The following is a 22095-nucleotide window of genomic DNA, read 5'->3' as shown; positions in this document are numbered from 1 at the left end:
CTGCCCAAAATCCGTGATGCAGCCTTTAGATCAAGAGACTGAGCACCCCCCAGGATCAATCCCCATGAAGCTGCTGGACCAGAGACCATTCCTGGGAGAGTATTGAAAGACTGTGCAGAGCAACTGAAAGAGTTCTTGACGGACATCCTCAATACCTTGCTAAGACAAGGAATAGTACCAAAGTGCTGCAAGACCTCCACCATCATACCGGTGCCAAAGAAGTCACCTGCAATGTGCCTGAATGTCTACCACCCTGTACTACTGACCCCAATTTTGATGAGGTGCTTCGAATGACTAGAAATGCACATTGAACACATTAAAGCCACCCATCTACCAACGCTGGACCCCTTTCACTTTGCTACTCAAATATATCTACTGATGATGCAGTGTCCCTGACTCTGCAACTTGCCTTGACACATCTAGAAAACAAGGACAGTTACGTTAAAATGCCGTTCATAGACTTCAGCTCAGCAACAACTCATGGGGAAGCGCAGACTCCTGAGCCTCAACTCCTCCCTCTGTAACTGGGTCCTGGACTTCCTTACAGAAAGATTGCAGTCAGTCTGGATTTGCAGGAGACACTCAGTCACAATCACCCTGGACACTGGAGCCCCTCAAGGCTGCGTGCTCAGCCCACTGCTGTTCACCCTGCTGACACACAACTGAGCTACAAGATCCAGGTCCACCAACATCATTAATTTCACTGATGACACAACTTTTGTTGGCCTAATCAGCAACAATGAAACACTGTACAGAGAGGACATGCAACACCTGGAGAGATGGGAAGACGATTCAGAAAGTGGTGCACCCCTGCAAGCTTCCAGCATCTTAGGGCACCTCTCCCGCCCCTCCAGTGCCTTTTCTCCCTTCTACTAAGACTAACACCCCCAACATCATCTCACACACACAACTTATTCTCATACAAGCACAAACTCCAAAACATTGCACAAGCCACTTAAGCACTACATACAGTTGAAACCAGATGTTTACATACACTGTGTTAAAAGACACATAAATATTTTTTCCTCACTGTCTGAAGTTTAATCAGACTAAACCTCTCCTGTTTTTGGTCAGTTAGGATTACCAAAATTATTTCTATTTGCTAAATGCCACAATAATGAGAGAGAGAATTTCTTAGAGAATTTTCTATTACTTTTTTCAAAGTCAGAAGTTTACATACACAAAGATTACTATGTCTTTAAACAATGAAGGAAAGCCCTGATGATGATGATGTCATGACTTTGGAAGCTTCTGATAGGTTAACAGACAACATTTGAGTTTGAAGAAATCAGCCAAGATATCAGGAAGAGAATTGTGGAGCTCCACAAGACTGGTTCATCCTTGGGTACAATTTCCAGATGTTTGAAGGTGCCATGTTCATCTGTTCAAACAATTATACACAAGTATAGACACCATGGGAATGTCCAGCCATCATACCACTCAGGAAGGAGACTGGTTCTATGTTCCAGAGATGAACATGTTTTGGTCCAAAACATGCGAATCAACCCCAGAACAAAAGCTAAAGACCTTGTCAAGATGATGGCTGAAGCTGGTAAGAGAGTGTCATTCTCCACAGTGAAACGAGTCCTGTACCGACATGGACTGAAAGGCCACTCAGCGAGGAAGAAGCCATTACTCCAAAAGCAACATAAAAAGACAGATTACAGTTTGCAAATACACACAGGGACAAAGACCTTAATCTTTGGAGACATGTCCTGTGATATGATGAAACTAAAGTGGAACCGTTTGGCCATAATGACCATCGTTACATTTGGAGGAAAAAGGGGGAAGCTTGTAAGCCTGAGAACACCATCCCAACTGTGAAGTATGGAGGTGGTAGCATCATGTTGTGGGGCTGTTTTGTCGCAGGAGGAACTGGTGCACTTCATAAAATAGACGGCATCATGAGGAAAGAACATTATGTGGAAATATTGAAGCAGCATCTCAAGACATCAGCCAGGAAGTTAAAGCTTGGGTGCAAATGGGTCTTCCAAATGGACAATGACCCTAAGCATACTGCTAAAGTAGTTACAAAGTGGCTTAAGGACAACAAAATCAATGTTTTGGAGTGGCCATCACAAAGCCCCGATCTCAATCCTATAGAAAATATGTGGGCAGATCTGAAAAGACGTGTGCGAGCGAGGCGGCCTACAACCCTGACTCAGTTACACAAGTACTGTCAGGAGGAATGGACCAGAATTCCAGCAGACTATTGCGAGAAGCTTGTGGAAGGATACCCAAAACGTTTGACCCAAGTCATACAGTTTAAAGGCAATGCTACCAAATACTAAGGAAATGTATGTAAACTTCTGACTTTGAAGAAAGTAATAAAAAATTCTCTAATAAATTCTCTCTCTCATTATTGTGGCATTTAGCAAATAGAAATAATTTTAGTAATCCTAACTGACCTAAAACAGGAGAGGTTTAATCTGATTTAACTTCAGACAGTGAGGAAAAAAGGTTCATGTGTCTTTTAACACAGTGTATGTAAACATCTGGTTTCAACTGTATGTTACACTACTTGCATCTGAGGCAATTTGAACTCTTTCGTGCTGTCATCATTACCATCAATAATGATTTGTACTTAGTAACCAGTCCACACAGCGCAACAGTGAACAGTGAAACACGGAACGAGTCGAGAACTCAAACATATGACTCAAGACACAGGTGGTGGATTGAAAGTCTTTATTTAAAAATCAGGCAAAGACAAAGTCCAAAAAATATCAAGGAACAGAAAAAACCCTAGGAACAGGCTGGAAAATTATCGACATGAAGTACAAAGACAAACTGGCAAATTACAAAGGAGAAACAGAGACCAAATACAAGGGGAACAGTGAGGCACAGGTGAGATATGTCAGGGCGGGGCTAACAATCAGTTGTAGCAATCACAAGGAGACTTTTTTTTTGGCCAGGCAGTGTATATTCTTGTACATATAATTAGCCTGTGCAGTTGTATCTATCAATAGCAGTATTCAATGATTTACTCATTCATTGTATAGGTAGCTTTTGTACCTATAGCTATCCTGTGTCCTAAATTATGACATGTCTCATTAACAAACAAACATGCACTTAATTGTTAATGTTAATAATTAATAAATTAGCCTAAGAATTGCAGCAGGCAAACTTTTTTTTCTGGTAAAACATGCAGAGAATAATTTTACATTCTATTTTACCTTGCCTTTATTGTTATTTGGCAATGTACAGTATGTCAGAGCAAATACAACCTCATGATTTGGTGACAGGGATTGAGACATGAGGGACTGCGTAAAGGGAGACAGGTAGGAAATTTTATTAATCCGTCCATCATATCCAATGGCATTTTCCCGTCTCCTCTAGCTCTCTCCATCTCCTGGGAACATCTTAAGTGATTCTGTTGACTTGAATGAGTTGGTGCATTCACAGCATAATCATTTCACTGCTTTTCTGCCACTTGCAAGTGGCGAGAACCTGAAAGGAGTTTGTAATGGATTTTTAAAGCAGAAATTATTGAGTGGCCAAAGCCAACCATGGTGACCCATTGGGGGATGTGTTCATTAAGCCTCCCATTGATTCAAGCAGTTCCTTTTCCCCTCCTGGGCTGAAGAAAAGTCTTTTGTTTAAGACCAAACAGAGTTGCCATTAACCCCCTGAGGCATGAGACACTTAAAGCAGCAGTTAACTTTTACTTGGAGTCACTCTTTCATTCCCTGAAGTCTTTTTGCTCTCTTTTCAGTTCACATTATTCTGTTTTTCCCTCCTACACTAACTCCTTCTGGGTATTTTTTTGTTTCTCCACTTCTCTCTTTTTCATCCTTTCAACATAGTCTCTTCTCTTCTCTTCTCTTCTCTTCTCTTCTCTTCTCTTCTCTTACCAGGGCTTTAAAAAAATGAATAACACGGCAAAAGTTTTACTTTTTAACCTTGTATCTTTTTTATGTCTGTGGTTTCTCTCCAGTCATCCAGCTCATCCCAGGAGCGTCTGCACCAGCTGCCCTTCCAGCCAACCATGGATGAGCTGCACTTTCTGTCCAAGCACTTTGGCAGCACAGAGAGCATCACAGACGATGACGGGGGGCGGCGCTCGCCACATGTCCGGCCTCGTTCGCGAAGCCTCAGGTGAGGGCACGGCAGATCATGGCCAAACCAGTAAAAATGGAGACCCCCTCCTCACCCTCCTCCTTCTCCTCCGTCATCTTTCACACCTTGTTCCAGTTATTTTTACATGTATATGAGAAAATGTCAGCTGAAATTATATTGTGACATTTTTCCTCTTGATCCATTGTTCAAACTTTATGGTCCGTCTCTGGCCAGTGGCTCAGAACTATTTTATACCATTAAAAAATAGGGGTTAGGGTTATACCAACATTGCTCAAAATTTGATTGAGAGCCCAGTTGGAGTGAAAGAACATTTCCACAGCCCCTTCAAATGAAAGGGACATTGTAATTAATGTGCAGGACCAACATCTTTTCTCTTATGAAGAGCTGCAGAGGGCACTCACTTTAGACCACTTATCTTATGATTCCTTATGTGTCTGTGCCAGGTCTTTATTCTCTGCAGCTACAATTTAGATAGAATAGATGTGGTTTGTACACATTACTGTTTTTTTTTTTGGTAATGTTCCACATTACAGTTATGTGATTAGATAAGATACCATTAACATTACTACAAAATATTGATTCATTACTGAGGTGAGAGCAGTACTTATATGTTGTAGATTGGTGCCAGTTGTATTTATCCTTTAAGTGGTAAGCTGGTGATTTTGTTATATACTTCAGTAAATCAACAATGAACTGATCTACTTATCAAGTTGCGTCTGTGTTGCCAAAGCCTGCAACAGCATGTTTATCTGTGTCACAGTGCTGCACTGACTACTAGAGCATCGTAGCGTTGCATGAGGATTAACTTTCAGCTGAAAATAGTGGCCACCAACTAACAAATATTCTTTTTAATTAACATTTGCTAAAAAACTATAGTGCAAATCTGATTCAGAAGATTACTAAGCCTTTTGAAAATTTTAAATAAATGCAAATTATGAGGAAATTTTGAATTTTTTTAAATTTGAAATTTTATTATTCAATACTGTGACATTACTTGCAGTAAATTATTAAATATTCAAGTATGCCCAGATTTTCCACACTTTTCCTCACCCTTTGTGTTAGCTAACCTTGCCACCAGCTTGTCACCTATTAGTCTGAAGCTGATGGCTAGCAAGGGCTTCAACTGAGTGGCAAGATGCTGTGAATGCATGGTCCTTGTATTGCAAAAATAACCTCACTCACATCCTTCAACCATGGCTATACACTATGGCTAGATTCATCTCAATTATTACACTTTTTAATTTGATTGCATGGTTTAAGTTTACCTCAAAATTAGAGCACCAATGCTTCACTGTATTTTTTCCACTACTGTTAGATTATATCATTATCAGTCTAACCTCCAGTGCTTTGAGCCTCTCTTGGGTAAAGCAGTTTCTCTATTAAGGGAAGCCTACGGTGTACACTCCCTCCAACGACACCTATTATAGCCTCCCTTCTGGATGTAACATGCCCTAACGACATGCAACACGTCACTACTTATCAGTATTCAGTTCATATTAAGCTCCTCAGTATTCTTTGGCCTAGATAATATCTTGTGGCTTCATTACATAAAATGTCTCTATTGTCTACCTTCACTTGTTTTATTATCGCCATGCACATCGCAACAATATTCTGTGAAGCTCATGTGTTTGCCAACAACCGTATTGTTATTGTGAATGTGTGGATCAGAAGAGGATTAGTTGCTGAATGATAAAGATAATGTAATTTGTGCTTTGCCTTGCGTCAGTGCATGCGTGTGTGTAGGAACATGTGACTGTTTTCTGTATATGCTTGTTTCTGACATGGGATGGAGGAGTGTGGTACGACATGCAGGAAGACACTGGATCCATTAGAGAAACTGAATTTCTGATCAGTTGATTCACATAATATACCGACAGGACAAACATGAAGGGAGGCAGCAAATTATTCCTTCATTCAAGTGAAAAATACAGAATTTCATCTGTCTTGGCCACCTCCCCCTCACTGTGTTTTGCTCAATCTCACCTCCTTTCATTTTCTCAGTCAGTGCTGTTTATTACTCTCCTGCTCTGTGTGTATGTCTCTCTACAGCCCAGGGCGCTCTCCATCCTGCTATGACAATGAAATAGTGATGATGAACCATGTCTACAAGGAGCGCTTCCCCAAGGTCAGGCTCACACAAACAAGTGTAAACTGTACACACACCCTCATAAAACAATATGCATGCAAGCAATGGACATGTCTTCTCATTGTTTGAATCAGATTATCAGTAACTAATGATACATTAAAGCTGCAGAGGTTGAACATGTATGCCAAACAATAAGTAAAATACATTTTATTTTCAGACAGTGCATAAAAACCTGAGTTAATTTCCTTAATATTGATAAGATACATTTTTGAGATTAAATCTCAAAAATTTCAATTTTAATTTCAAGTGCTGATTAGCGACATATGCTGGTGATAGCAACAAATAACTGTTTTCATTTTAATAAAGAAGTCAGGCAATTATTGGGATTTCTCCATCAGTCTGTGAGCAGCCATGATGTGATTTTATGCTGCACAAGGTGTGATTCTGTGAACAGTAGTAAAAGGAGTTGGTTAACTTCCTGAGAAGTTGTGCAGCCAGTCACCTACAGCTGTTGACCTAATACCTCACTGTGGTTGCTCCTCTTCGTTCTGTCGCTCCCTGCAATATTTCAAGTTGATCTGCTGTGAAGAAATGCCAAACATAAAAGCTTTGATTGAATTTTTGTTGAATTGTAACTGTCTAAACACACTGCATTTTGCTGTTACATTTCAAGATAAAAGAGTTTTATCAGTGAAATATTTTTAATGTGAAGATGCAGCAGGAAGAAATATTCACTTTGCATTAGCAACAATATCGGAACCCATCAGCTGTTGTGTGACAATGTCTGAGAGTGCTGCATTCAAATCCAAAACAGAGAGAGAGATGACATTAGCAGTAACGTAGTACAGCATTTTTCCCCAGGGATGTTGCCATAGATGCCAGGTTCATAATCATACAAATACACTGTTGCCTATAAAGCTGGAATTAAATATTTTTGCCTCTTCTCATTAAAGGATTGTGACAATGTGATCTATATAAACAAAAATAAAAAGAGGAATGTGTCTGAAAACAAAATTAGTCCAACTTTATGGGTAATAGTGTATGGAAGTATTGGCATACTTTAGGTCCATATGCTTAGTCAGCATTGTGTCACTTTATTTGCTGATACAGTAAATGACATGACAGGCATTTATTTGAATTAAAATCATTGAAGTTGCCACTTTTTTTTTTTTTTTACCTTGCAGAGCCATGCAGAAGATTTGTAGAAATTTCAGAGCAATACATAATAACAGAAAGAAAAACAAATACTTTGAGTTAAGATAATTCTTGACCAGGTGGATCTTAGTTTTATTTTCTTCAATCCTAGAGCAAGGTGCATAAAACTTGTAGATCAGTGACTAAAGTTGGGTGCACAAAGACTGACATATGTATATAAGACCGATCCTGTTTTATACATTTTCCTCACTGTGGAACAGGTTGCACACACAGTTCAATACATGCGCAGTGTGTATAGAAACGCCTTTGAATGTCCATTTTCGTGTCCACACCATTCATTAGACTTGTCAGTGAGAACATCAAATATGACATGCAATTTCACATGTTGTGCTACATTGCTGAACATCTAACAGCACCAGGACAGGTATCATTACCCATGACTCCCATACTTCTAATTTATTACATGCAGATATGAACCATCATTGCAGTGGCATCTCAGCTCAGCTCATAAATAATGTCAAATCCATGTTTGGCTGACATTTTAGAAAACTCCATCTAGACTGCAAAACTAATGAGGTTTTGTCTATCACGTCATTTTTATTTTATATGTATTTCTCATAAAATCACCTGCAGCTTTCTCAAGAAAACCATGTGTATGCTGCATGAAGTGCACACATTCTCACCACACTTTATTTTAGAAATATCATAATTAATACTGTTCATTATTCCTGGCTTTTGTGTTCATTTATTGTTTAGACGTCTGGCCCCAGATCACATTGGGATGCAGTGCAAAGGACTACAAGAACAAAGACGAATGTTGATGTCTCTTAGAGGAACTTTGTGAGAGGGGAAGTCTAGGTGTGCGGCAGATGGGCAAAGTTGTTGCTACATTAAAAAAAAAAGGCTTCACTGTAGCCTCAGAGGACAGGAGCCCCTATACTCTTCGCTTTGTAGGTTAGCATTAGAGACTTGAGATATGAATGATGTAAGTTACTACAAGAAGCTACTACAGGTAGCACTAAAGCAGGGCATTTGGACATGTTGAAGAACAGAAAGGCTGCTGCACTTTATATTGGCTGGAGGCACTGACAATATCACTGCACTATATAAGAATTATTAGCTAGCGGGACATTGCTGTAATGTAAGCAGAATAAAGCTAATGCCTGATGCGAAAGCTGGGATACTGTAGGGGTCTGTAGGTGAATCCAAGACTCATACCTGTGGTTCGCTTTTGTAAAACTTGGTCAAATTCTTGAACTGGAAATGTTGGTAACACACGATGGGGTCACATTACATTACCTCTTATCTAAGCCTAAATGTGGTGTTGGACTTTGCAAGCTCTTAGTTGACATATAATTGCTTAAATTGCCCTCTAAACAAATTGATTTGATGGTATCACAATGTTTCTATCTGCATATTTAAAAAATAGTGTATTATAGATTAATACGACACAACACAGTTCTTGCCAGACTGGAGGAGCTAAGGAGCAAAATGTCCATCTTGTTATTTCTATATGACCTGTTCTACCTTCAGAGTCACAGCTACACAACTTCCATTTCAAATGTCAGCAGGGGAAATTTGCAGTTTTGTGTTTAGTGAAGTTGATCACAATGACTGAACTGAACACTCTAATGCACTTCATAAGAAAGGTCAGAGCAGACTCTACTTGCTAAGGACACTCCTGAGGTCATTTTATGACTTTCTGGTGGCACAGCCATCTTCTATGGAGTGGTCTGCAGGAGCAGCAGCATCTCAGTGGCAGACAGAAAGAGACTGAACAGACTGGTGAAGAAGGCCGGCTGTTTTCTGGGCTGCCCTCTTGAGGCTGTGGAGGTGGTGGGTGATCAGAGGATGAGAGCAAAGCTGTCATCTCAGATGAAAAACTTCTTATCTTATCTTATCTTATCTGTTAAGCCGTTGGCACTGCCATGTGTGAAAAATCATCTCTAACATCCAATGCTAGAGATGATCACATTCAAAAAGTCAATGAGATTATTTCTTGCTACAGTTCAACTTATTTGCATTCGAACTGTAGCCTGGTCTCTTAAACCAGTTTTTAAATGTTAGACCCATACCTAACACTGTCGGGACTATTTTTATAAACCCAGAAGTGAGTTTCAGCAAGTGTACACCACACTTCAGGCAGGTGTCCTCAAACACCTGCTTGTACTCACATACACACACCATCCTCCTGTACTAATGGAAAGTGATGCATTGTGACTTTCTCCATCATTATAACTCAAATAAGCAGTTGCATACCTAAATACACTCTTTCAGAAAAAGAGTGTAAAGGAACCTAAATTCTCACGTCATTTTTTTGCATAAAATGGATTGTAGCTACTTTGATTTTATTTCTCCCTCTTTTAGATTATTCCATGTTGTATGCACTGAATTGTTCCTTGCACAGTATCAGGGTTATTTATCCTACTAGCTGGATTATAATTAGATGGATTATTTGTTCTGACGCCAACACAGCTCGCATCAGAGAGTCATCAAATGAACTTCAGCTACTTTATTCATTTGACAATGACAGTAACATAATTACAGACAATAGTTTGCACAGTATAGTAAAGGTAGTCCTGAAAATACCACAGCCAAAAAAAGGCACATTACTTATCTAAAGTAACAGTTAACTACAGCATGTAAAGTCAAACATAACAATAACTAGTTGACACACATATAGCCACATCTTCAGGTTATCAAAGTTAAAAATGAAAATATCTCACTACAGACTTAATTATTTCCAAACATGTGTTACAATACAAAGGAGAAAAGACACAAAGACAAAGACATAATTGGTGTAACTACATACGAGTCTATTCAAACTGTGCACTGCACTTTGGTGTGACAAATTCACAACACTATGTTCGATGTTGAATGTGACATTTAAATGCCCTTTTTAGGTCTTGCCTTTTCCAAGTGGTTGCATGCTTAAGCCTAGTTTGAGTAGAAAATGTTCTCACTGCTGTCACTGTTATGCAAAGAACGGGAAATGGCAGTGTTTAAGCGTAACAAGCACAGGGCGCATCATGTAGTGTTACTTAATTTGCTGCTTGTCACTTGATACTTTTAACATGTACCAAGATATAGTGGAAATATGGGGGACACGCTATGGGAGCATCAGAAGGAAATGTTACAAAAGTCCTGATCTCAAAAAGACTCACATGTTTGATTCAGATTTACTCAGGACATGTTCCAAAGCATTTAAGCTCAACATACTGAAGTCTGTGAAAGGTGATTGTATTATCTTGTTCTAACTGACTGTTAACCACGGTTGTGTCCCTAATCAGGCCACAGCTCAGATGGAGGAGAGGCTGGCAGAGTTCATCCAGAATTACTCCCCTGAGAGTGTTCTGCCGCTTGCCGATGGGGTCCTTAGCTTCATCCACCACCAGGTAGCTGAGCTGGCCAGGGACTGCCTCACCAAATCACGCGACGGACTCATTACCAGCGTTTACTTCTGTGAGCTGCAGGACAACCTGGAGAAGCTGCTGCATGATGTAAGTAGTGACACTTGGATAGGGAGAGGAATTTGAAGTCTCCACAACTCACAAACTGACCCCGTATGTTTGTATCTCTTCAACAGGCATACGAGCGCTCAGAGAGTTCAGAGCTCACCTTCGTCATTGAGCTCGTCAAGAAGCTCTTTATCATCATATCTCGTCCCGCTAGGCTGCTGGAGTGTTTGGTAAGTTTCACCCTACTATTCCCACATCACGATCACATTTCCTCAATCAAGTGTCTTTTCATTCCTTTCCATACTGGCTGAGCGTATGCTCCCTCATCTGTTCAAAGAGACTCCTGTCCTCCCACATGGAGACAGAGGGCCGTCTCCTTCACCCTGAATTGGCTTTAAAAAATGAGCAGAAGTGGGGCAGGGTGTCTACTGTGCATTCAGTCTGAAGTGATAAAACACTGGTTTTCTAAGTGTGTCACAGCTGGAAGCAGTATCGTCAATCCAGACATGGACGGTTTAAGGCTGGTTTAATCTTTTATTAGCACTTATTTTAAGGCTGAAAATAAAAAGACAAGACATGTTAAGTTTGCCATTCAGATGTGCTTGAAGGATGTTGAATGCATTCTCGTTTTGCATGAAAGCCATAAGACTTTGCATATGTCTCATAATCAGGACGCTTTATCTGATGTTAATCCAGCAAACAGGAATCTCAAAGCAACAACATTGTGCACATGTGCAGTTCTTGCACATTCACTAAAAATTAAACAGATAAGAGGCAATCCGGTATAAGGCACCAACACAGAAAACAAAATGTAACAAATTATGAAAGCATACATCATTTGTCACGCTTGAAAAGACTGTGGTCGTAACTGTAATACACATGATGAGTTTCTTACTGTATCACTGTAATACACGACATTTTCTTGTCATTTAAAATACCACATGAACTGTGGTATTTTCTCTTGACTGCAGCTAAAGGACTGCCATTGATTCATGAGTGCATTTAAATCAGCCAGTCTATGTGGAAACTCATAAAAAGGCAAGTACTTTTTACCTCCTTGCCTGTTCACTACACCGCCTCGCCTTTAGAAGTGTCTGGTAATGTTCACTTGCTTCCAGTAAATGTTGTTTCACCTTGAGCATTTTTAATACATGAGGTGCACTGTGGATGTATGAATGTAGTGTATTATGCAGTAGAGGTCATGGTTTTGTTTAAGCTGTGTCATTCAGTGCATTAGACATCCTCTGCAGCAGCACACTAGATGCTTATTGCTGCAGGATGTTTTTCTAACTTTTTCCACCACCTCAGATTGTCAAAATCAGATGGGAGATGGAGCCGTGTCTTTAGCATGTTGATACGTAATTCACCTTAACTAAGCGATATCAAGCCTCTCTGTATATGCAGGCAGCTTAGTAAGACTTGAAAATCAGCTCGCTGATGGATGGCCTCCCATGTTTGTCATTGGTGGAGGCCCTCCTTGGCTCATCTTTCAGTTGCCAAGGCGACCGTTAGAAGAGGTCGATAGGGTCAGGCAGCATGTGGATGGGACTTTAGATCCTCATGGCCCACAGGTCAGAGAGGACAGATAAAATGTTGTCCACGGCCATAGAGTTAATTTAGCATTCGAGTCAGTCGCAAGGTCTGTTTTGGTGAAAATGTCACACAGTCATCTGTTAGCTGCAAGACTATTATCCTCAAGCAGAGTAAGCTATCAGGGAGCCAGGTTAATTCCCCCTCTCCGTTCTCCTTTTTTGTTTGGTGAAGGCGGCAGATACGAGAGAGCAGGAAAGGAAATTATCTTGGCAGCCCTGGGGTTTCTGATCAGAATGTTATCCCAGCAACAGGAATGAACCCAAGTCCCACAGGACACCACACAAGGCAGTTTCATTGGTAAAAAGGCTGTTTTTCAAGGAACCATTTTAAAGTTAGGAAGTGAAGTATAGACTGATTGTGTTTGTTTGACAGGCCCATAGCGGTGTTTGGTCATGAGCTTCCTGCTGGTCAAAGTAAAGTCTAGTTGTGTGATTAGGACTTGGACACACTTGAAGAATTACTTTATAGGCTATGATGTGTAAAAATGTCAGTTCATTAACAGTTATCTTTAGCTGTTATCACATCTGTTACTAGATACTACTCTTACTACAAAGTTAGTCATCGTAGTTCCATAACATGCTGTAGGACTGGGAAATATAATCAATCCTTTTTCTTACATGTTCTCAGTGCACTATAGCCCAATGGACACTGGACATTTGATGCAAATACAGATACTGGTCTTTAATAAAAAAAAACAGTATATGGAAGGATGGTGTTGATAAAATAGCGGCAATAGAGAGTAGTATCAATTCCTGTTTCCATCTAATTCAGCGTTTTCTTAGATTTTATCAGTCAGATAACAGTTTAGTCCTGCTTTTCTAAAAAACAATGTAATGTAATTTTGGAAACTGGAACTACAAATACCTGTTGCCCATAAAGTTGGATTAAATTATTTTTTACCTGTTCTCATGAAATGACTGTGACAATGCAATTTATTCTTGACAGATCAAGACTATAATTTCTCAAAACTTTATTGATCAATCTCTTTCAAACATATCACAGTGAAAATTAAACCCCAATTAACCTTTGCAATGGTGTGTATTCTGGCTTAAACAACATTGGGGGTACTGAACAGTAGGATTAAGAGTTTTGTTTGAATTATTCAACCTTGGTCAGTTTAACAGGAAACACAAATTAGGGGGGGGGATTTCATGCATAAGAATGTCCGATATTACTATTTCAAATGTCCCTTAGCCATTCATATCCAGTATGGCCACCCCTGACATGGATCAGTACATTAAGATGTTGTGGCTTACTGTCCACAAGCTTGTTGATGTTGTCAATGGGCAGGACATCCCACTCTTCAGTCAAATCCCGTGCTAATTCCTGTAGACGCTGAGGAATACTGGCCCTGTCATTAAGGGCTCAGCCCAAGGCATCCCAGGCATGCTCGATAGGGTATTCCAAGGAAATCAGCAATGCTAGCTTGTTTCTGTCTGTCCTTTCTGGCGTATATCTTTGGCGTATTGCTCGTTGCGCTGGACGAGTCATAACCTAGGGAACTTCTGTGTCATATTTGGAAAATTATACAGCCAATTCTGAAAATGTGGATGTGGATTTCTTGCCTTTTATAGCCCCAAACAATTGTTAAGCATGAATTCATTTCAGCTGGGTAACTGGGATATAATCTCTGCAAGTAATTACTCATGTGTATAAATAGGGAAAAAAAGTAATGTGTCTGAAAACAAAATTATTCCAATTTTATTGTCAACAGTGTATATTATGATATGAAAATAGCTGACCTGCAATATCATGATACAGTACCATCGTCAAGTATTTAAAACAAAACAATTGTCTGAAGAGAGATGTGAAGACTCCATTATTCGTGGTTGATAAGTGCTGTCTCTGACCACACTCTCTGTTTAATGGTGGTTGTCCAGTCTAGTTAGAGCTGAGGAAGTCTTTTGGGTGGGAGGTGAAACATTTCAGCAAACTCAAACAAATCCAGCTGCTTTGTTTTAAATTATTAGCTACTGTATGTAAAATATCATGAAAGTACCATATCATACCAGAAAAACCTGCTTAATTAAAATCTTTCTGTCTCTGCAGAAAACCTATCAATGGAGTCTCAGTGAGATATTGCAATAAATGCACTCATCAAAAGTCAAAGTAGTAAATGCAGATTTTTTGGGGATAATTATTTTTAATTGTATTTTCTGTGACAAGAACTCATCAGTTGTCTTCAAATATATCTGAAAGTGCTAAAAGTGAAGGTGTGAACGGTGAAAACAAATAACTACATTTGTCAGTATGTCAAATCAGCAATAGTAATGTTGCCATGTTTCACATTTGCCACTTTATCTCGTTTTGTAATTTATTTTGGAAGTGCAGTAAGTCCTGAATGCAACATGACAAGAGATTTTCATCTTCTTATTGTCACCTTCCTTGGCTCCTCAATGTTTGTTCCTCCAATAACAGGAGTTTAACCCAGAAGAATTTTACCACCTGCTGGAGGCAGCGGAGGACCACGCCAAGGAGGGACAACTGATGAAGGCAGACATCCCTCGATATATCATCAGTCAGCTTGGCCTGACCAGGGACCCACTGGAGGGTGAGGGAAAGAAAATTAATGTTAATTGTACACACACTGATCAGTCACAACATCAAAACCACTGAAAGAAAGAGGCAAAGATTTAGATTTTGAATTTACCAAATGGGACATTCTCTCTTCCTCTGGTGTCATTTTAAAGATATGACAACTTGCAGCATCTTAAAGGTCATGTGCATAGTAAGTAAACTTTAAAAATGTTCCCTTCATAAAACAGGATAAAGTGAAGTGAAGGAGTAATATCCACTATAATATGTTTTTCTCAAAAAAACTAAGAAGAATAAAAAGCTAAGTCAATCTAACATCTTTTCAGGTTTAATCTGAATAATAATGGTAAGTCCAGCCTAGAAGCTCTATTGGGCTGCACTTGTATATTTTTTTCTGAAAGAGCTGAGATGAAGAGAAAGATATATGCACCAGCTAAGGATTTTTGATGGACATTTTCTAGATACAATCATGATTCAGAGTCTGTGTACACAATACTTTTAATTTGTAAATAACACTGAAGCTGCTGCTGGCACTAAACTTTCTTGTATCTACAGAGTCTGCCTACAGTACAAAAATTATGAAGTGTTAGAACTGCTCCTCTTACTATTACATTAGATCAGCTGGAAAGACATTATTAAAGGGAGCCATCTGGTAAAATACTTGCACCTATGTTCCCTTCATGATGCAATTCAATTTTGAAACATCCCTTATTTAAATTATCAGAATGGAAAGCTCTCAGACAGCCAGGCCAGCTGTCTTCCCCTGCTTCCAGTTTCTGAGCTATGCTAAGCTAAGAACCCCCAAGGAAAGGATTATGGCCTTTTCCCCAAACAGCCAAACTGATTCCTTTAAAGCAAAGGTTTTCAGGTCAGGTGTCACGTTTGCAGGGATACTGAGCGAGGAGGAAGGGACAAGTGCATGCTGGTCTTCTGAAGACAGCAGTAGTTATTTATTGTAGTATGACCTGCCCATTTGGCTTCTTTAATGTGATTTGCAGTGGCTATGACACAGAGCTAATGGTGGCAGTTAAGGTACTTAAAACCCCTCCGTGCCTGATTGCAATTGTAGTCAATCTGAGAGTCATAATTCATTCCAACCTGATCATGCTGAGATTATGATCATATTTTTTTAATTCAGTGTGATTTACAATCATCAAGGATATCATTATCTCAGATGGCCATCACTAACACATTATGATGAATCTGTGTAGAAATAATAAAAGACACTCACCTGAAAATCATGACGTCACAGAATCCACTGACAATTGTTACAGCAGTTAATTCTGCCTATACTGTATTCAGTGGTGCTTTGCCAGAATGGAAAAACAAGTCTCAATACAAGTGTCAGCACTCAGCATAAATCAGTGGCTCCATGGCAACATTATATTTTATATTGTACTGTATCATGACGATTCCTAGTTACATCAAAGTCACCATTAAGACTTAGATCATGATTATCCCTCAAACTGAAGTAAGAATTTGAAGTTTTATAGATTTTTTGATTGGTGCATTGATATTTTTGGTCTCTATTTTGGTCAAACTTTCTAGATTGTTGCTTTAATCTATTGATCTGCTTGACTGGATGTTCAGGATGAGGATTTATCGTGACGTAGAGGCTGAGTAATCTGAATTGTTTGTAATCATGACTCAGCTTCATCACACCCCAAACTCACAGTTCTAATTCTCATCTGCTCGACGGCTCCTCGTCTACTCCGTTAAAAGATGCTCATTAGCTGATGGGTTAAATGGTTCGGAATGACGCTTCACAAAAAAACGCTGCAGTTTTATTTCAGAGCTCATGAGACATATCTTAGGTCTTTCTGCAGTAATCTCTACCAACAATGTGTTTCTTGATATCGCATATCTCGCACTTTGTTTAGCACCTACATTGTCATAGGCACACATGCACACCCACGTAGCTGCTTGCACACTATCATTTCTTTTCTTGGTCTCTCCTGCAGATGGTTGAGTTGAAGTTGTGTTCAATTCTCAGTCCAGAGACTTTTATCTTTCATAAAGTTAATATCTGCAAAGAGCTTTTGTAAATGCGTTGCAGAGTTAATTATCATTCAATTATTTGCCTGTTTCAACAAAACAGTGGTATAATCAGTGTATTCAAGCAGCTGTCACGCACAAGAGTGTAGGAACACTGAAAACTAGCTGCCAGCGCTGATTATGGAAGGGAGAACAATAAAGTGAGGGGGAGGGATAAAGAAGACAAGAAAATTCAATAGGAAGAAGCTCTTTAATTCTCATATATTTCTTTCTGTGACTTGACTTATTTGGTACTTTAACTGTTCAACTTGAACTGTTATATTTTTTTAGAAATGTCTTAAAAATTTGCTCACAGCAGTGTCAGAGGCAGCATGTTTTGGCTATAAAATTGGAGGTTTTGCTACTAACTAACCTGTTTCTCAACAGAAATGGTGGGTCTTGACAGCTATGACAGTGAAGGTCCGCATACTCCAGAGACGGATGACTCAGCAGAGGTGAAGAACACACACACACACAAAGTACTAAGTTGCATTGAGTGCGGATTGTAGCTTGACCTAGACCACCTCCACATGTGGCCTGGCCCACTTGTGCCCATATTCCTCTAGTAGCATCAACACACAATGTGTCCTCGCCCAATTGATGTATTGCCTACCCAGCTGACATCTTATCGCATAAGAGGAGTTCTGCCTCATTCATTCAGAAAAAAAATAAATAAATGCAACACTGTAAGTGATGTCTGTCCATTGATGTCTGTCCATTAGTAGGGTGAGCCTATTAAAATATTTTATCCCTGTGGCTGATAAGTAACTAGACAAATAAACCATTCTTAACCAGAATTAAATAATGAATCTTGTCTTGGGGGTAATTAGCAACGTGATCATGCTGATACATACGATTCGAATGCGTGCACAAAATATGGCAACAAATAATGTTGTGTGCCACCAGGGAAAGGGGAGAGCCATCAAGCCACCGAGTGAAGAAGACTTTCAGAGCATCAAACTCATCAGCAATGGAGCATATGGGTAAGTGATGGATTGTACCTTATAGGTCCCTCCCAAAAACCAAATCAAACTATTCTGAAGTCTTTTTTTTTATATTTTCAACCAAATTCACGTGGCACTAGGTTAAATGCTCCAGAAAAATCTAGTAGTGGTAGTAGTGGACCTTGAGTTAAGATTGTGTTATAACTTTGTTGTTTATTTGAACTACAGTTTCAAAGGTCATACATGAACTTCCCTGGTCGTCATGATATAGCACTTTTCGAGCAGGAAATAAAAAGATCAATAAAGCATCCAAGAGCAGTAGAAAAGTGGAAAAAGAAATAACATCAGCAATAATTATATAAGATTCCCCACTCTTTCTATGCTATTTATTTATTATTTAATTTGCATACAGTTGCAATCAAAGTTGTTCAGTGCTGAGTCTTGAAGGGTTTACACCTTAAATTTATTTCTAATGATTTTTATTACATTTATATGAATTAAGTCAAATTGGTAATAAATGTAAAGTAATACAGCAGGAATATTTTGTAATACAGGCATCCACATGGCCACAAAATGCAGACACTTTTGGGAAATGTATAAATTTACTTTAGCTACAGACATAAATCCCGACCATGAAGGTATCCATAGTCGGGACGACAAACACAAAGGAGCTGCCTTGAATGCTAAGAGAAGACATAATTTCATCATGACAAAAAGGTAACTATTTAAAAATGGATTTCCAAGACACTTTAAATTCTATGAAGTGCAACTGGCAGCAACTTAAATTGTTTCGAAATCAACACTTGAGAAATGTCCCTGGATTTTTTTTCGCAAAGTCTTGAAGATGACAGCAGGAGCTTAATTAACAATACAGACTCCATTCTTGGCAAAAAATAAATAAAAATTTAAAAGTCAACTGGAAAAACCAATAAAAATATGAATGTCACGTGGCATTAATGAATAAATTGTCACACTGTGGGCATATGAATCAGTGGTATGTCTGGTTTAAGAATGACAAGGCCAGTCTGACAAGAGGTGTTGAAGTGTTTCGCTGCTGCAGATGTGTGTCATATCTTAAATTCTTTTTCTTGCAAAGAATACGGTGCCCTTAGTTCATGAATTGAAGATTGGTAAACACCAGACTTTCCGGCAAGACAATGATCCAAAGTCCACATCCAAGTCAACCAAAACTAGGTTCAGTCCTTCAGTCCCTCTAAAAGTTTGAAAATGGCAAGAAAACCAAAGAATTATATTGCGCTGGAAATTTTATGGACATGTTTATCTGCCTTTTAGAGACATATTTATAACATGTTTAAACATGTTTATTTTAATAAATGATTCAAATAAGCATATTATTAAAAGGCACTTAGACATGTAACAATACATATTTTGTTTAGTAAATGTATGCTTTCATTTGTTTATCTATGGAATGTGTTGTAGATTGTATGTTGAACCTTTTTATTTGCAGGTGTATGTGTTAGAGGAATGTATCTTATTTGTATGTTAGATCCAGTATATAGACACTTGCCACATCATTAGGTACACCATTGTAAATGCAACTCCATTTTAGTCAGTGGGCTAGGCTAAATTACAGAAAACATTTTGTGTTTATTTAAACACGGTTTAACAGCACTACAACTACATCCTCAAAAATGATCGTACAGTTGAATTACCACCTTTCTAACACTGTTTAAACATAAGCTGAACATTATAGTAGCCATGAAAGGGGATTTTGTGCAGGTGTGCATTGAGTTTCACTAATGTACCTAATGTTTTGGCAACGAGTAAATAGTAGTGTAACTTTCATATAACATTGCATACTATTTAACATTCTGTGTATTTAGCATAGCACAGTAAACCACTAATACAGACACTAATAGCAGTTCTTTACAGAGAATCATTAAAACAGCAATGCTGGAGGACTTTATTAATTGATGGGCACATTTTCAAATGCATGTATTTCCAATGCATGAATTTAAAATGTTCTGTCCAACAAACAGACAGCCAGTAGGTATTTAAAAGCATGGTTAATGTGGTACACATCCGGCTGCATGTCAAAAAGCCACCCAAAGCTGGCTTAGGTAGATAAGAAAAGAAGCTAAGCCTTCATTGTTTAAGATCAAAGACTACATGAAGCTTAGTAGTTTAGGGCATGACATTTTGTGCCAGATATTTTTAAGTCTTAATATCCACCTTGACATGGTAGTAGCCTTTTTATTTTATTTTCCTCCACACTTTACCTCTTTTTGTCTCGCCTTCTTTCCAGTGCCGTCTACCTGGTGCGCCACAGGGAGACACGCCAGCGTTTTGCCATGAAAAAGATCAACAAGCAGAACCTGATACTGAGGAACCAGATCCAGCAGGCGTTTGTGGAGAGAGACATCCTCACCTTTGCAGAGAACCCTTTTGTTGTGTCCATGTTCTGCTCTTTCGAAACGCGGCGACACCTCTGCATGGTCATGGAATATGTTGAAGGTAATGTTTGGATTACACTCCAGATAGCTTCACATTGGAAAGGTTTGTGATTTATGAGGCCACTTTAAAAGGCTTACTTGTTTCTGTGGAAGGATTTTTGAACATTTTGAAGGCTGAATCTACTCTCAGTTGTGCTGTAATTTGTGGTGTTTCTGTGTTCTCAGGTGGTGACTGTGCCACTTTGCTGAAGAACATCGGGGCTCTGCCCGTGGAGCTGGCAAGAATGTACTTTGCTGAAACAGTATTAGCTCTAGAGTACCTGCACAACTATGGTATCGTCCATAGAGACCTCAAGCCTGACAAGTGAGTGTTTAAAGCTGCACTAATTAGCATTTTCATAGTGACAATAGATCTAACTGCTGAATGTGAAATAGTTGGTTATAGTCCCGGACTCAAAGAAAGTTAATTGAAGTTTCAGTTTTTTAGCTGGTCGTTCCAAGATTTTACTACAGTACTGTATACTGTTTCATCTGTGAGAGAGATGTCTCTGATTGGCTGTTGAACTTAGCAGAACAGTGCACAGGAAGAGAAATGGAAGTGACAAAAATGAAATGTCTGTGAAGGTTCTCAGTCATTCGGGTCACAGTATATGTAAAAGCTGAAACAACGGCAACTGGACTTGTTGAGTTTATTTCTCCACTCATCCAAGTACCTTCTTCAGTTCTAAAAGACTGGTCAATCCAAAATCATCATTTGGAGTGAATTAACTGTAGACCTTTGGACATCTACAAATTACATAACATTATGACCACTGACAGGAGAGGTAAATAACATTGACCATCTTGTGACAATTCAACGTTCTGCTGAGAAACTTTTGGACCTGGCATTCATGTGGATGTTACTTAGACATGTAGCACCCACCTAGACCAGACCAGGCACCCCCACCCCATAGCAATGACACCCCTTGATGTCATTAGGCATCCCCAGCAGGATGCAGCCTGACACAGGCACACACACAAAAATGCTTCAGAAACAACTAAAAAAAAATGAAGAACAGCACAAGGTGTTGACCTGGCCTCCAACCCCCCCCCCCCCCATGAGTCACAGTTGTTTGGAGGCACAAAGGAGACTTACACAATTATAGGAGGATGGTCATAATGTTATGCCTGATCGGCGTATGTAAACATTGGCTAACACATTTGCTGATTAGCATGTCAACGACTTGTGTACCATGCTTGCAGCTTTTTCTGTTGCACGAAATGTCACTGAATTATTTTTTTTTTTGGCTTTCAAACTGTTAATCATGCTTAACAAGGTGTGAAATGAATCATGAGGATTGCTAAGATTCACCACAATTTATGTTAAAGTACATGGATTTTATTACTTTTGACCAAAAGCTGAGTTTAATTAAAATCTAATTGTTGAATGTCTGTCTACTCTCTCCATGTAGTCTCCTCATTACCTCAATGGGCCACATCAAACTCACAGACTTCGGCTTGTCGAAGATGGGTCTAATGAGCCTCACCACCAACCTGTATGAAGGACACATAGAGAAAGATGCCAGGGAGTTTCTGGACAAACAGGTACAGCAGGCATCTATTTGTTTGCCAGTGATCAACTCACATCTGTGGATGAAACAGACCTCAGCTTTACTTATCATGTTTGTACAGGAGATTTTGATTAGGAGATGATTTCCCAGTCGGTCAACAATGATGTCTGCTGTGGCAAACCACTCGCACACAAACACATGCACTATATATTCATTTTCAAATCTCCTGAACTGCACATCATTATTGAA

General features: G+C 39.2%; 1 protein-coding gene across 1 annotated transcript in view; it reads left to right on the top strand.

Moving 5' to 3' along the window:
• The window catches only part of mast1a (microtubule associated serine/threonine kinase 1a), a gene marked incomplete at its 5' end in the record, with an annotated part of 69902 nt that overhangs the window by 36549 nt on the left and 11258 nt on the right, over positions 1-22095 (top strand). Inside the window, 10 exons of the mRNA XM_084559248.1 lie at positions 3935-4095; positions 6127-6202; positions 10609-10818; positions 10905-11006; positions 14788-14920; positions 17326-17393; positions 17845-17921; positions 20149-20357; positions 20522-20660; positions 21748-21880. Of these exons, the coding sequence (XP_084415374.1) occupies positions 3935-4095; positions 6127-6202; positions 10609-10818; positions 10905-11006; positions 14788-14920; positions 17326-17393; positions 17845-17921; positions 20149-20357; positions 20522-20660; positions 21748-21880 (1308 nt within the window). The remainder of the gene's footprint in view (positions 1-3934; positions 4096-6126; positions 6203-10608; positions 10819-10904; positions 11007-14787; positions 14921-17325; positions 17394-17844; positions 17922-20148; positions 20358-20521; positions 20661-21747; positions 21881-22095) is intronic.

Source organism: Chelon labrosus, assembly GCF_963514085.1.
Source record: "Chelon labrosus genome assembly, chromosome: 2".
Lineage (NCBI taxonomy): Eukaryota > Metazoa > Chordata > Actinopteri > Mugiliformes > Mugilidae > Chelon > Chelon labrosus.
Note: the sequence above shows the minus strand (reverse complement) of the source record. Positions and strands in the feature narration are given on the sequence as shown.